The 13,483-nt window shown below is 41.2% G+C and overlaps 1 protein-coding gene across 4 annotated transcripts in view; it reads left to right on the forward strand.

Annotated features, from left to right (window-relative positions):
* Positions 1 to 13,483, forward strand: part of LOC111834025 (protein sidekick-1-like) — a 369,045-nt gene that overhangs the window by 284,085 nt on the left and 71,477 nt on the right. For all 4 annotated transcript variants that reach the window (XM_072704864.1, XM_072704865.1, XM_072704866.1 and 1 more), the window contains exons 17-19: positions 1,343 to 1,524; positions 8,137 to 8,252; positions 8,610 to 8,805. In XM_072704864.1, the coding sequence (XP_072560965.1) occupies positions 1,343 to 1,524; positions 8,137 to 8,252; positions 8,610 to 8,805 (494 nt within the window). The remainder of the gene's footprint in view (positions 1 to 1,342; positions 1,525 to 8,136; positions 8,253 to 8,609; positions 8,806 to 13,483) is intronic.

The following is a 13,483-nucleotide window of genomic DNA, read 5'->3' on the forward strand; positions in this document are numbered from 1 at the left end:
AATAGAACCTGGCTGAGAATACTTTCACTCTAAAAAACTCTGTTGGCAAGTAATACATTTTTTTATATATATAATAATGAGTATAATCCTGGAAGTGCCAATGCACTTCTGAAAAAGGTAGGTTTTTAGTCTTCATATGAAGGCATCCAATAACTCAGCTGTTCGGACATCTAGTGGAAGTTAATTCCACCACATAGGTACCAAAACAGAGAAGAGTCTTGATGCATGTCTTCCTTGCACCTTGAGAGATGGTGGGACCAGTCGAGCAGTGCTGGAGGATCAGAGAGAACGTGGTGCAGTACGGGGTGAGATAAGTTCTTTTAGGTAGGAGGTTGCTGGTACATTTTTGGCTTCATAGGCAAGCATCAGTGTTTTGAACCTGATGCGGGCAGCAACAAGAAGCCAGTGCAGGGAGTGTAACAATGGTGTGCTGTGGGAGAACTTGGGAAGGTTGAACAAGTACCTGAGTGGCCTGTGTGGAAAGAAATTGACGAACCCTTCTGATCGACAGGAATTGGAAAGATTAGCAATGTGAGAGGAAAAGGACAGGTGATTGTCTATGGTTACCCCAAGGTTACAGGCGGTGACTGAAGGACAAATCGTAGAGTTGTCCTGGGAGATCGCAAGATCCTGGTTTGGGGATGGATCAGCTGGGATGAATAGCAGCTCGGTTTTGCTGGGGTTAAGTTTCAGCTGATGAGCTGTCATCCATGATGTAATGTCCGCCATAGATGCAGTGTGTCATCTGCATAGCAGAGATAAGAGAACCCATGTGAGGATATAACCTCACCAAGAAATCTAGTATAGAGGGAGAACAGAAGAAGACCAGGAACTCAACCCTGAGGGACAAAAATGGAGAGTCTGGATGAAGTAGATGTGGATCTCTTCCATGTTACTTGATATGACCAGCCTTCTAGGTAGGAAACATACCATTGCCATGCTGAGCCATGAATTCCAAGACTTATAAAAATGGAAAAGAGAGTCTTGTGGTTGACCGTGTCGAATGCTACTGAAAGAGCAAGGAGGATGAGGACAGATGACTGTTTGGCTGCTCTGGCAGATGACATGGCTTCATGCCAAATCCATCTTTTCCTTGTGAGGGTTTGGCTTCATTGATATTATTGATCACAAATCACCCCACCCCACTCCATTCCAGTCTGTGTTAAAATCCTCTTGTAAAACTCCATTGATGTTGAAATCACATGGTACAAGAAGAAAATTGTTTAATTGGTGAGGAGTCTCCTGCCCATGGTTGATTACAGTCGAACTTCTAACACCAAACAACTCCTGACAGGTCTGGCTTAATCAATCATTTCCCCCCCTGGGGTTCTTGTAAATCAAGGTATCGGCTGGCAGGCCTCCCTGGGGAGTACCAGCAGAAGAACATCACCAGCCCTGAGATCAACTACTGCCTGATCAATGAGCTCATCATCTGGACGCAGTACGAGATCGAGGTAGCGGCCTACACTGGAGCAGGCCTTGGCATGTTCAGCCGGCCCGTGATGGAGTACACGCTACAGGGAGGTCAGTGTGTGCCTGTCACAAATTAATTAATTTGTTTTTAGAGCACATACATAGGAGTCACCAATACATTTATTATTTTCATCTTAACTGTTTATTCTAAACTTTGATGGCACATTACACTTTGAGGGGGGCACATGCAGGGGTTGGAAAATGAAACTGAAACACCTAGTTTTAGACCACAATAATTTATTAGAATGGTGTTGGGCCTCATTTTGCAGCCAATACAGCATAAATTTGTTTTGGGAATGGTAGATGCAAGTCCTGCACAGTGGCCAGAGGGATTTTGAGCCATTCCTCTTGCAGAATAGGGGCCAGGTCACTATGTGATGCTGGTCGAGGAAAACGATTTCGGACCCACCTCTCCAAAGCACCCCAAAATGGCTCAATAATATTCACATCTGGTGACTGTGCAGGCCAAAGTAGATGTTCCTCTTCACTTTCATGTTAATGAAATCACTCAGTCTTGCTATGTGTATCGGTGCATTATAATCCAGATATGCAGGACCACATTCAAGGGAGAGTGTGTGAACCATTGGGTGAACATAATCCTCCAGAATAGTTTAGTAGTCCTTGTCAGTGACATGTCCCTCTCTAGAACAAGTAGTGGGCATAGGGAATGCCATGCTATTGCAGCCCAAACCATCACTGTTCCAGCCCCATGCTGCACTCTAGGTATGCAACAGTCCGAGTAGTAAGCCTTTTTGGGGCTTCTCCACACTGTAACTCTTCCATAACTCTCCCAGATGTAGGAGAGACAGTAAAGGTGGATTCATCAGAGAACAATACGTGTTTCACATTGTTCACAGCCCAAGATTTGTGCTGCTGGCACAACTGAAGCCGGCATTAGACATTGGCCATAAGATTTAGCTATATCTGCCCGATCATGGATATTAACCCTGGTGAGCTCCCAACAAACAGTTTTGGTGGAAGCAGGAGAGTGAAGTTGCAAATTTAATTATGCAGTGAGCTTGGCAGGTGGGTTTCTTGGTTTTTTTTGGATACAATTTGGGTTAGTACTCAGACATCCCTTTCAGAAAACTTTCTCTTGCATCTGCTGTTACTCCCATTGGAGGTGGACTGTCCTTCATGATGGTATGCCAACATTACCCTGGATAGTGTGGCTCTCAATATACCACAAAGACTTGCTGTCTTCTTCACAGATGCACCAGTGAGATGCATGCCAGCAAATTGTTCTCTTTTGAACTCTGTCTCCCATTATGTTGTGTGGATTGCAATATTTTATGTACAGCTGTGCTATTGCTCTCCTGATTCAATCTTGACACTCTGCTCTTATTGATGGAATGTGCAGTCAGTGAAGAATTGAATCCACACAAGTCTAAAACTAGCAAGCATTATCTGCATAACATTCAGCAATAGAAAGATCACCTCCTATAAATTCTCCAAAACCTCCAAAGTAGGAGTTGTAACAAAGTGATCAGTGTCAAAATCCATTGAATACTGACTGACTGTATCTCTCTGATGACCAAGATCTGTAATGTGAAAAAGAGAATTTCCGACACCGGGTAATAAATAGACTTTTTATGCTATCAATCAGGCTGGCAGACTGTTATGGGTTGAGGTTGGTGGTGCCCAAGTGATATTTGTGAATTTGCACACTCAAGGGAATCTTCTGCCCCTAACCCTCACAAATGCGAATAGGTGACACTGTACTGAAGTTTTCCTTAAGTTTGGAGTGTGGTGCTCCACTGTCTTTAGATTCTCTATTTGGACATTCTTGACTTTTCTCTCACCTTTTCTTCTTGATTCCTGTGTTTGCACATGACCAGGAGCACCAAAAACAATGTTTTTGGTATGGAGTGCTGAATTTCTGTGACTGCATCTTATTTATTAATGCTGTTTTCCTTTATTAAAACTCTGAAGTACAGTTCCCTTCAACATCCCCATAGTGCATTTAGCCATTTAAAAAGAAATATCTTATTTAGTAGGGCTTGTAAATTAAATAGCAAGATCCACACTGTGCCCTTGCACACGACCCTGCAGTCTCATGCCCTTTTTTGGGGATTGGTGGGGTGTTTACTTGTGCTAATTAGGAACAAGTAACACACGCTTTTAATTTACGAGGACAATGGGATTCACAATTATAAGTCAACATTTGCAAAAAATGCCATTTAAGAACACATTACAAATCTGACAGACTTTTCTTAGGATCTTCCTACAATTTTTCTCAATAACATATTTAAGAAAAAAATTGATAATGGTAAGTGAGGCCCAGTGTTCTTTGTATTCCAAGGTGGTAACCTTTCAACAAGGCAATATTTAGCTTTGAATACCTTTATAACAACAGAACACACTTAAGACCATGGTAACAGTCATATTGAGAACTTTCAATTGCAACAAAAATGTATAGACCCCTTGGACTCACCTAGAGCAACGTTTCTGAGGATTTCATGTGTGCTGGTCCTGGGAGGGAGGGAGGGAGGGAGGGAGAGAGGGAGAGGATAGCATGGGATCTATGATCAGAGACCGTGTGAGCCATTTCCCCTCAGAACTGGCAGCCTTATGATTACTTGGAGAAATATAAATATCTATAAAAATCTTAAATATTAAATAGCCTCTACATACAAACACACCTTGACTCCTGAGGGATTATTGCTGTCCTTTGATTGCCAGTAGTCCTGGCAGAATAGAAACATCTGTGTGAATCTTCATACAAGAGCTTGATGAAGCTTCGGTGCAGTTCGTTACGGTGGAAGGGTGAGATCCTGAGCTGGATATTCTCAGTGATAATGATTTCTTAACCCCTCAGGTTCTACCCCAGCGTAAAGGACCCCAAAAACAGCCCCATTAAGTAGCGATTTGAGGCATCCGACTGCTGGCTTTATGAGACAGATTAAAGGAATGCCGTGCTGCAAGTGTCCATTGGAAAACCCACTGGGGTGCCATTATCAACTGTGAGATTACTCCTTAAGAGAACACACCCCTGTGGTTATGCCTCCCTCTAACATACCAGCAGAGTTCAGAAGCACACCAGGACCATCACTGTCTCTCTTTGAGGTTTCATAACCTGGGAGACTTCTTTATTAAAAAGGCCAACAGCGGTCTACCTTCAATTCCTACTTTAGTCAGCTAGAAGTTGTCTAGAAGTGACTGAAAAAATTTAAACTTCCAAAAACATTAAGAATGTGAATTACATGTCTGTGTATCCATTCTCAGAAACTAATCAGTGTCTTCTGAGGGGAATATTGAAAGATCTCTCAACATAGATTTTATTTGTTGACTCATTTCAAGGTTTGAATTGCTTTGATGTTGGAGGTTATAATGACAAGCATTTTCCTTTTGCCATTTTTACTGCATGTAATGCAGTTCTAGACCATTTTTGACACAAAACTCTTGTACAGCTGTCAATATTAACTGACACATAAATAATACCAAAGTAATTGCTGGAACCCCACTATTTTTTACTCCTCATGTCCAGTAATCTCTTATTTTCTCTTTCTAGCGCAATAACACACACATGCCTGCATGCCTGTTTTTGTAAGGACTTCCTGTTGACTCTTTTTAATATAATGATCACTAGCACCATTCTGACCGTAGCTATTAATTTCCCCACAAATATGTCAAATTATGAGAATGCAAGAATGTAAAACAGTGGGCGGACCTTGAGGAGTGGGGGGAGTTCCAGGAGGTCCTGGGGTCTGCAGGAACTTGTTCAGTCTATTCCACAAGGACCTTGCACTCTTACCATGAACTTTGCCTTCTGTTCTGCCAGTAGCTGCCTATTAATTGCCTATTCAAAATTAATTTTCACTTATACCAGGCCTGTAAATCATAGGGGCATGTAAATATTTTAGAGAAGGGATGAGATCAGGGGTGAGCCCCTCTGTACAGAACATGTGCATCTGATTGTATTATTGCAAAACTTAGTTCAGTACAACATTCTGTTTTCAGGATATTCTATTTGTGTACAGTGTACAGTGGTACCTTGGTTTGCGAGCATAATTCGTTCCGGAAACGTGCTCGTAATCCAAAGAGTTGGAAACTCAGATGATTCGTTCCACAACCCAAAAATATTCGTATGAAGATGATTAATACAAAATATAAAGTAAAAATACATAAAACAAATTAACCTGCACTTTACCTTTGAAAAGAATTGTGGATGGTGTGAGGGAGACGACAGAGAGGAGAAGAAGAGGGTTATTTTGTAGGACGACTTTCACTATAACTAACAGAATCACTGGTATCTGTTGGCTCGCTGGAATCTTTTTCATTTTGTGCAATTTTAACAAGGAACCTACCCAATGACAGCCGCTTTTGCCTCCTTTCCGATTTTGCGGAAATGTGGACATTGCATTGTCGCTTAACAGATTCGTCGCTCGCACTGCTACAGCCTTATTCGGGTGGTGCTTTTCTACTAAATTTTGACTATACGAGTGAGGGACACTGACTGAGACCGAGCATGGGAGATGATTACCCACAATCCCACAGCGAGAGAGAGAGAGAGGAACCATCAGCTCAGTTGTGATAACGTTACGCTAGGCAGACAAAACGTATACGTAATACTCGTATTGCAAGACCTTGCTTGTTTATCAAGTTAAAATTTATTTAAAAAATTTTGCTAATCTTGCAAAAGACTCGCAGACTAAGTTATTCGCAATCCAAGGTTTTACTGTACTTTGTTTGCACCATATTTACTTGCACCTTTGTTTGCACCATATTTGCACTATGTGTACTGTATTTGCCCTTTCTATGTTTTTTGCTCTTTGTACAAAAAATAAAAAATAAAGTGCCCAACCCAAAATTACAAAACATTAAGCTTTAAATGGTCTCAACAGCAAATAGCCAGAAGATGTTTTGGTAAGTGAATTTCCCTGTTTGCAGCTTTTTTGCCAAACAGTTCACTGCAATCAGTGATGAGGAAATGGCGGTACCGGTCTCGAGAGCGCAGTTTTTTTAGTTCCTTCTAATCTGACAAATGACTTGTTAAGACCACTAAAAGATTACTTAGCAGCTGTGGGGTTGGCCCTTTTCTTTTTTGCTCAGGAGTGTACAGTACATGTTCTTCTGGGCACTAGTGCACTACATTCTTGCTGCTGTATGCACCAGAATTTTCCCCAGGGGCCAATAAAGATGGCGACCAGCAGCAATGCGTTGAGTTTTGGGGCTTCACACTTTGCTACGCCTAAATTTCTTACCGCCTGCCCGTTTCATCCCTTGGATGCCGTTAAAATTGTCTTGTTCCTACCTCCAGTTCAAGTGCTTTGTCTGTCAGTTATCTGTCAGTAAGATCCAGATTTTTCCATAGTGTTTTATTTGAATGCATTGAGACACATCGGGGATGTGGGTGTGGATCCGGGGAGCCCTGTGCTGTTACGCCTCACCTTGCCGTTCTCAAGGTCCGCTGCACTGGACCTCCTTGGAACCATTTGTGCTTCAGTGCCGAGTGATACCGCCTGCCCTCAGTTTAAGCATCACCCCCTGAAGAGAAAAAGACAAATTTGTTCCCAGGGAGACCTAAAACATAAGGGGGATTGGTGACAGAGTGTGATTCTTAGTCTCTGAACAATGAGACTTTATGGGTGATTAACAGTGCGGGCACATCACCTTGGGGTTTGTGTGGCCCGGGGGTTGGGGGTGGATTTATAACTCGCAGTATACACCTTCCCAGTGCTCTGCAGGAGGGTGGCCCTTGGACCTCATTAACTTACTGCCCAACGAGGGATTGGACCGCAAAGGTTATCAACTTGCTGAGTATTAATATCTAGTGTTCAGAGGTGGAGATTTCAGGTCCAGAGAGTACAAATCCAGACCAGGATTTTGTTTCAACCAACCAGTTGAGCATGAAGAGTCACAGACACAGAGTGCTCAGTTGGTTGATTGAAACAAAATCCTGGTCTGGATTTGTACTCTCTGGACCTGAAATCTCCACCTTTGCTAGTGTTTAATCACGTTCATTATCGTTATCAGATGTGCACTTCAAACCTTACGTTTTGCCTTATTATGTTTCCCACAGATGCTTTTTAAAATACCACGCTTGACTGTTATTGTTTATTTCACTTCCTCTCCTCTTCGTGATCCCCTCCTGCCCCCATTTCCTCCTGCTGCTTTCTTATAGAACAGGACAGAGCTGCCTTATCTCTTGTAGAATCAAATAGAGGTCCATGGAGAATGACACCCTATCTCGCGGGCTTATCAGCATCCCTTAATAAGAGTCTGCCTGCAGAATGCCTCGATGGGCTTATAAGCCTGAGAGACATTATTGACGTTCTCTGTGGAACAAAGCAACATGTGGTGAGATTGAACCCTTTTAAAATCAAATATCTATTTTTTTTTCCTTGCAGTCCCCCCCCAATCACAATAATCCATCACAGCCTGATCACAGCAATTGATCATCATAAAATGCACTTTTTCTTTTTTATCTAATGTTGAATTGGCCTTGCTGGGAGATTCTGTCCAAAGTAATATTGCAGCTCTTAGTAGGAAGATGCAGGATGTTATGTTCCATTCACCCTACATTCTGGTTCCCCCTGATTGGCTAATCGGAATCACTGTGGCTCCGTCTGCTAATGTGCAAATCGGAGCGGCTCCCTAAGCAGAAGCCGAGGCCCTTGTACGGACACTAACAACTTCCCGTTTGTGTTCTTCTGTCCTCAGTGCCTACAGCCCCACCTCAGAATGTGGAGGCCAAGGCTGTAAACTCCACCACGGTGAAGTTCACATGGAATCCGCCCCCTCAGCAATTCATTAATGGTATCAATCAGGGCTACAAGGTAAGCTAAAAAGCTGGCAAGTGGAAGATGTGATGACCAATTTTATTTCCATATAAAACATGGCTATGACAGCATGGAATTGCTGTCTGAAACTTTGTTTTTCCTCGATTTAGAGGTGATGTTGTTTTTCAAACTATGACTCCATGTGAGTTCAAAGGGTCCATTATTATGACTTTCTATGTTCATTAGAAGTGCCTATAACAGACTCTGTAGGGATTGTAAAAGTAAGATTTACTCTTGCTTTAGAAAGGTAGTCCTGAGATAACAGTGGGCTCCCTCTGTTTTTTCAAAATCACAGCTCTAAAAGCTCTTCCTGGAGTGGTACGTTGAGTCATGATTGGCCTTCCTTTCCCCCAGATCTTGGCCTGGCTGGAGGAGTCACCTGGGATGATTACCGCGGTAACAGTTGCCCCTGACTTCCACGGCACAAGGCACTTGGGATACATCGGCAGTCTGCGGAAGTTCACGCGCTACCTGACTGCAGTGCTTTGCTATACCACACCTGGGGACGGGCCCAGGAGCACGCCTCAGCTGGTGCAGACGCACGAGGACAGTAAGTGACTGGGAAGGGGGGGGGGGGGAAATAATATATGTACTCTACTGCATCAGTGCCTCATGAACTTGGTAGGTTATCAACAGCTACTCTAAATATTTGGACATAACCAGAGCTTTCTCTTACTATTTGTCTTACTTATTCTAGTTATGCAGCTATTTAGAATGCGAATAGCGATCTTTAGGTGAGGGCGGCACTACACACCCCCTATGCAGGTAAAACAAAGTAAGGTGACATGGTTTACATTTTTGCCAATTTAACCTAATTTGAAAAACTTTAATACTTCCGACAATGGACGTTTTGAAAAGAAGACAGATTACTGATTTAGTCAGCATATTTTTAATGTTTCTACAATAAGATTTCAGCGAGTTTTGAACTGACATACACGAGAAAGATACGTGGCATTGCCAACGATGCCGTCGACCCCAGAGGGTTAAGGTGTTAAAAATTCTGGGTTCAAGTGACAGCTGTCAGTGAGGTGCATTGACGCTAGGGATTCACGATGAATCATTTTTGAATCGCAATTTCAATCCATACCAATGTGCAGTCTCATTCTAGGGCTTAATCACAATCTCCATTCCTCGATCCCTGTGCGATCTCATTGTTACCTGACAATGATTCTGCCATGTTTGCATTAGAACATTAGAGATCTGTTGCATCAAAATAAGTTCTTGTTTTTCTCCTTAAACTGTTAATAATTGACAGGACTATGCTACACCACATGTTAGGAAGTGCAGGCAGAAAAACGGGCATTACAGTACAAATGCTGATAAGGCTTATGTTCTACATGTTCATAATATATTTCTTATATTTGAAAATCAGTTGACAAGAAAATGGTGGCAGAGGATGTGTGTCGTAATGCGGGGTAAAATGGAAAACGAGGTAGCAGTAATAAGGGCATACAAAGTAAGTTTATTTAAGAGAACTAAACAGAACTGGAAACAAAATCAAAATGGGGCAAGGGTAAGGACAACAACGTCAATGACGGAACTGAGGCACAAAGGACTGGGAGGCACTTAAATACAAAACCAGTGAGGGAGGCAGCTGGGCGTGATCAATATGAGGGCAGGAATGAGAGGTGAGACTAACCAGGCATGACTTGTTAAAGCCACACCAGGGAGGTGACAGGAGGGTTAATGTAGGGCAGGACATGGTATTGTGTCTTTTCCATTCTGCAAAGTTTATATGGCAGTCACTCTTCATTAATGATCGTATTCTTACTGCTGCGCTAATAGAACCAATATATTTATATCTTTGAGGGATTGCTGGCGGTGAAACTTGCCATGCTTGAATAATAGTAATAACAATAATAATAATAATAAGAGAAAAATATATTGCTCAAGAATCATGAGAGAAAATTGCAATCTCGATTGTGGATAGTGAAAAAAAATGCTTGATTTATATTTTATCCAAAGTTGTGCAGCCCTAGTTAACACTTCTCCATACAACAGAAGGAGATCCAGAGTTTTGATGAACACTTCTAACATCCAGTAAAGATACAAGTTAAATAGGTCACTTCATAAAACATCTTTTCATTGGTGGAATAGATGTCAAATGTTATCAGTAGACAGAGAAGAATAGGGGACCCATTTAGCACCTGTGGAAAGTGAAACACTAAGTGGTTTTGCTAGTTGTACCAGCATATAGCTCATTTTCACGCCATGCATGCATGTCGTTGAAATTACTAATGATTTGGCACTTGCTTTCCACTTATAGGAGTGGTGTTTTTAAATGAGGTTTGGCCAGGCGCATTGTCAACTTGTTGCTATTTTAAGGCAGTGAAGTAATATTGCACTTTTAACCAACAAAAACAATGTCTAAAGTCAGTGACACATTATTAAGCGGTATTTAAGCGGCGTGTTTTAGAAATGTGTGGGTGCGCAATGCTCGTTATGTACACAGATATTCTAATAAGAACACAAGAAATTTACAAATGAGACAGGCCATTTGACCCATCAAGCTCATTTTGGGAGAACTCAACTAATAGCTTAGAGTTGTTAAAATCATATCTAGCTCTGATTTAAAGAAACCCAGGGTTTTAGCTTGCACTGCACTAACAAGAAGACTATTCCTGCCCGAGGTGCACTAATGGTTTTTAATCTGATTTTATTTATATACATATTATTATTGAGTACATCTGGTCCTTTCACTGTTTAATGAAACACCAAAAGAGATGGGAAAAAAAAAAAATATATGGATTTTTTATTTTTTTTATTTCATTGTATATATATCAGGTTTCATTCCATATATTCCGGATTTCATTGTATATATATCAGGTTTCATTCCATATATATCGGGTTTCATTCCATATATTCCAAGTTTCATTGTATATGTATCGGGTTTCATTCCATATATATCAAAGATGATTAAATATCTCCTGTTTGGCATGCCATAATGTGTGTGTGTATATATATATATATATATATATATTAGGGCTGGGCGATATGACTGAAAACTGTATCACGATATGAGTGTTTCATATCAGTCGATATCGATAATTATTGACATTTTTTATGACCCATTTAAAATAAAGACCAGGAGAAAAATATATTACATTTAAACATTTTTATTTTAAACATGTCAACAACCATGGAAAATAAAGTGTTTTTAAAATATGTGCAGTGTTTTGTAAACATAAATAAAACTGACGTAGACTGAGATACATCTGTAATATAAAAAAACAAACCTGATACAGTACAGTAACATTGTTTGAAATACAAAACCTGCAGAAATATGAAAAAGTAACTCTTCAAGTTATTCTTACTCTAATCATACTTAAAGTTGAACTATTCAAGTATATTTTCAGTCCAGGTTTTGTGCTAGGAAAAGACACACATGCAAACACTAACGAGGAAGACGCGATACGTAGGGAGCCGGAACCCGGAAGTGCGCCGTAAACACAGAGAGGAAAGAGAGAAGGGGAAACAAAAGACACGGCAGACTCGAAACGAAACACGGGATACGCGAAAAACCGGACAACATGACACATACAAACCGAAAGGATACAGACCTATAACTTAATATTCAGGAGACGGGGGGCGAGCGGCGTTAGGGAAGGGCGAGGCGACCGTCACAGTGATTCACAAAAAACCGGCAGAACTTCCATAAAGCAGTTGTTTTGCTGTACTACGACCATTTATGACAGCTGCGTTTCCGGTGTTCCGGGCAATTCAGTTTCCCTATGTTTCCCCTGTCGCGCGCTGATTTGTACACGGTTTCGCTGTTGTTTTCATGTCTTTTTACGAAGCTCTTGAGGTAAACAAGCCACATATTTTAAAACATCACATGTTTTTTGTTTTTACTGATAAGAAATGAAAGTATTTAATTCGCTGGATAGAGATATTTCTTGATGAAAACGGTATAGTATTGCTTATAAGACTATATTATGCGTGACGAACTACTGTATTCGCATGTAATAATGTACCTGAGTGATTTTCAGACATCCCACATACATATTTGCCTAAATATTAGGAGAAACATTATTTCCTGACATCCAGGATATTTGGTTCCCCTCTGTTAAAACAGGTATACAGCAACTCTGGGCCTCGGTACTAATAACAATACAGTATTCACATGTAATAATGTACTTGAGTGATTTTCAGACATTTTACATACCTCTTTGATTTAATATTAGGGGAAACATTATTTCCCGATAGACAGGGGAAACATAGGGAAACCGAATTGCCCGGAACACCTGCACAGATCCAAACTAGCTTCGCAACCTCCGTTTTCTTCCGACGAAGAATAAAAAATATCGAACGTTTTATCGAACACATTTTTATTGATATCGATCACGTGTCTATCGCGATACATATCGTAATCGTTTTATCGCCCAGCCCTAATATATATATATATATATATACAGGGGCGCCGCTAAGGGGGGGAAAGTTGGGACAATTCTAAGGGCCCACGCCCTTTAGGGCCCCCCAGAGATCTGCTTTATTAATAATAAGTTACCGTAGGGGGGCCCAACCTCATATTTTGTCATAGGGCCCAAAATTGCTAGCGGCGCCCCTGTATATATATATATATATATATACAGTGGTACCTCAGTCCTCGAACTCATTAGAACTCGATTTTCTTAAAAGTCGAACCAGCCAGAACAACCTAGAACTCGATCTGAATCTCAGAAGTCAAACCGTGAACACCGACCTAAGATAACTGGTATGCGCTGGGAAATGAGTCACGCAGCACGTCTCTCAGCGGAAACAAAGGGTAAAGCTTCCATCTCAGCCTGGCATTCGCTGTGATAGCATCCTGCATGTTTACACTAGCTGAATACAAATATTTAGACAGTAAAGGTACATTTAGACAATGATAGACAGTAAGAGTAATTATTATTATATAATAAAATACATTTAAAAATAAAGATTTCTTATTAATTATTTTAATATTAATAATAAACCATTAATACATTTAACTATAATAATATTGTCGTGCGGAGCGGGGACTGAAAGGAGACAAAGGCGCAGACGTCAGGGTATCGGGGAATACGGGGTTTAATTACAGGTAAGGCAGGAAAAAGGCAGACGGACAATACAATGACCGAACTGGGGAAACAAACTGGAACGCGGACTAAATACAGTGGACTAATGACAACAGCCAGAAACAGCTGATCACACGGGGATTCCACACGGGGTTAACGAGGGGGCGTGGCACACGGAAGGAGTGGACGATC

This window comes from Paramormyrops kingsleyae, chromosome 22, assembly GCF_048594095.1.
Source record: "Paramormyrops kingsleyae isolate MSU_618 chromosome 22, PKINGS_0.4, whole genome shotgun sequence".
NCBI classification, from domain to species: domain Eukaryota; kingdom Metazoa; phylum Chordata; class Actinopteri; order Osteoglossiformes; family Mormyridae; genus Paramormyrops; species Paramormyrops kingsleyae.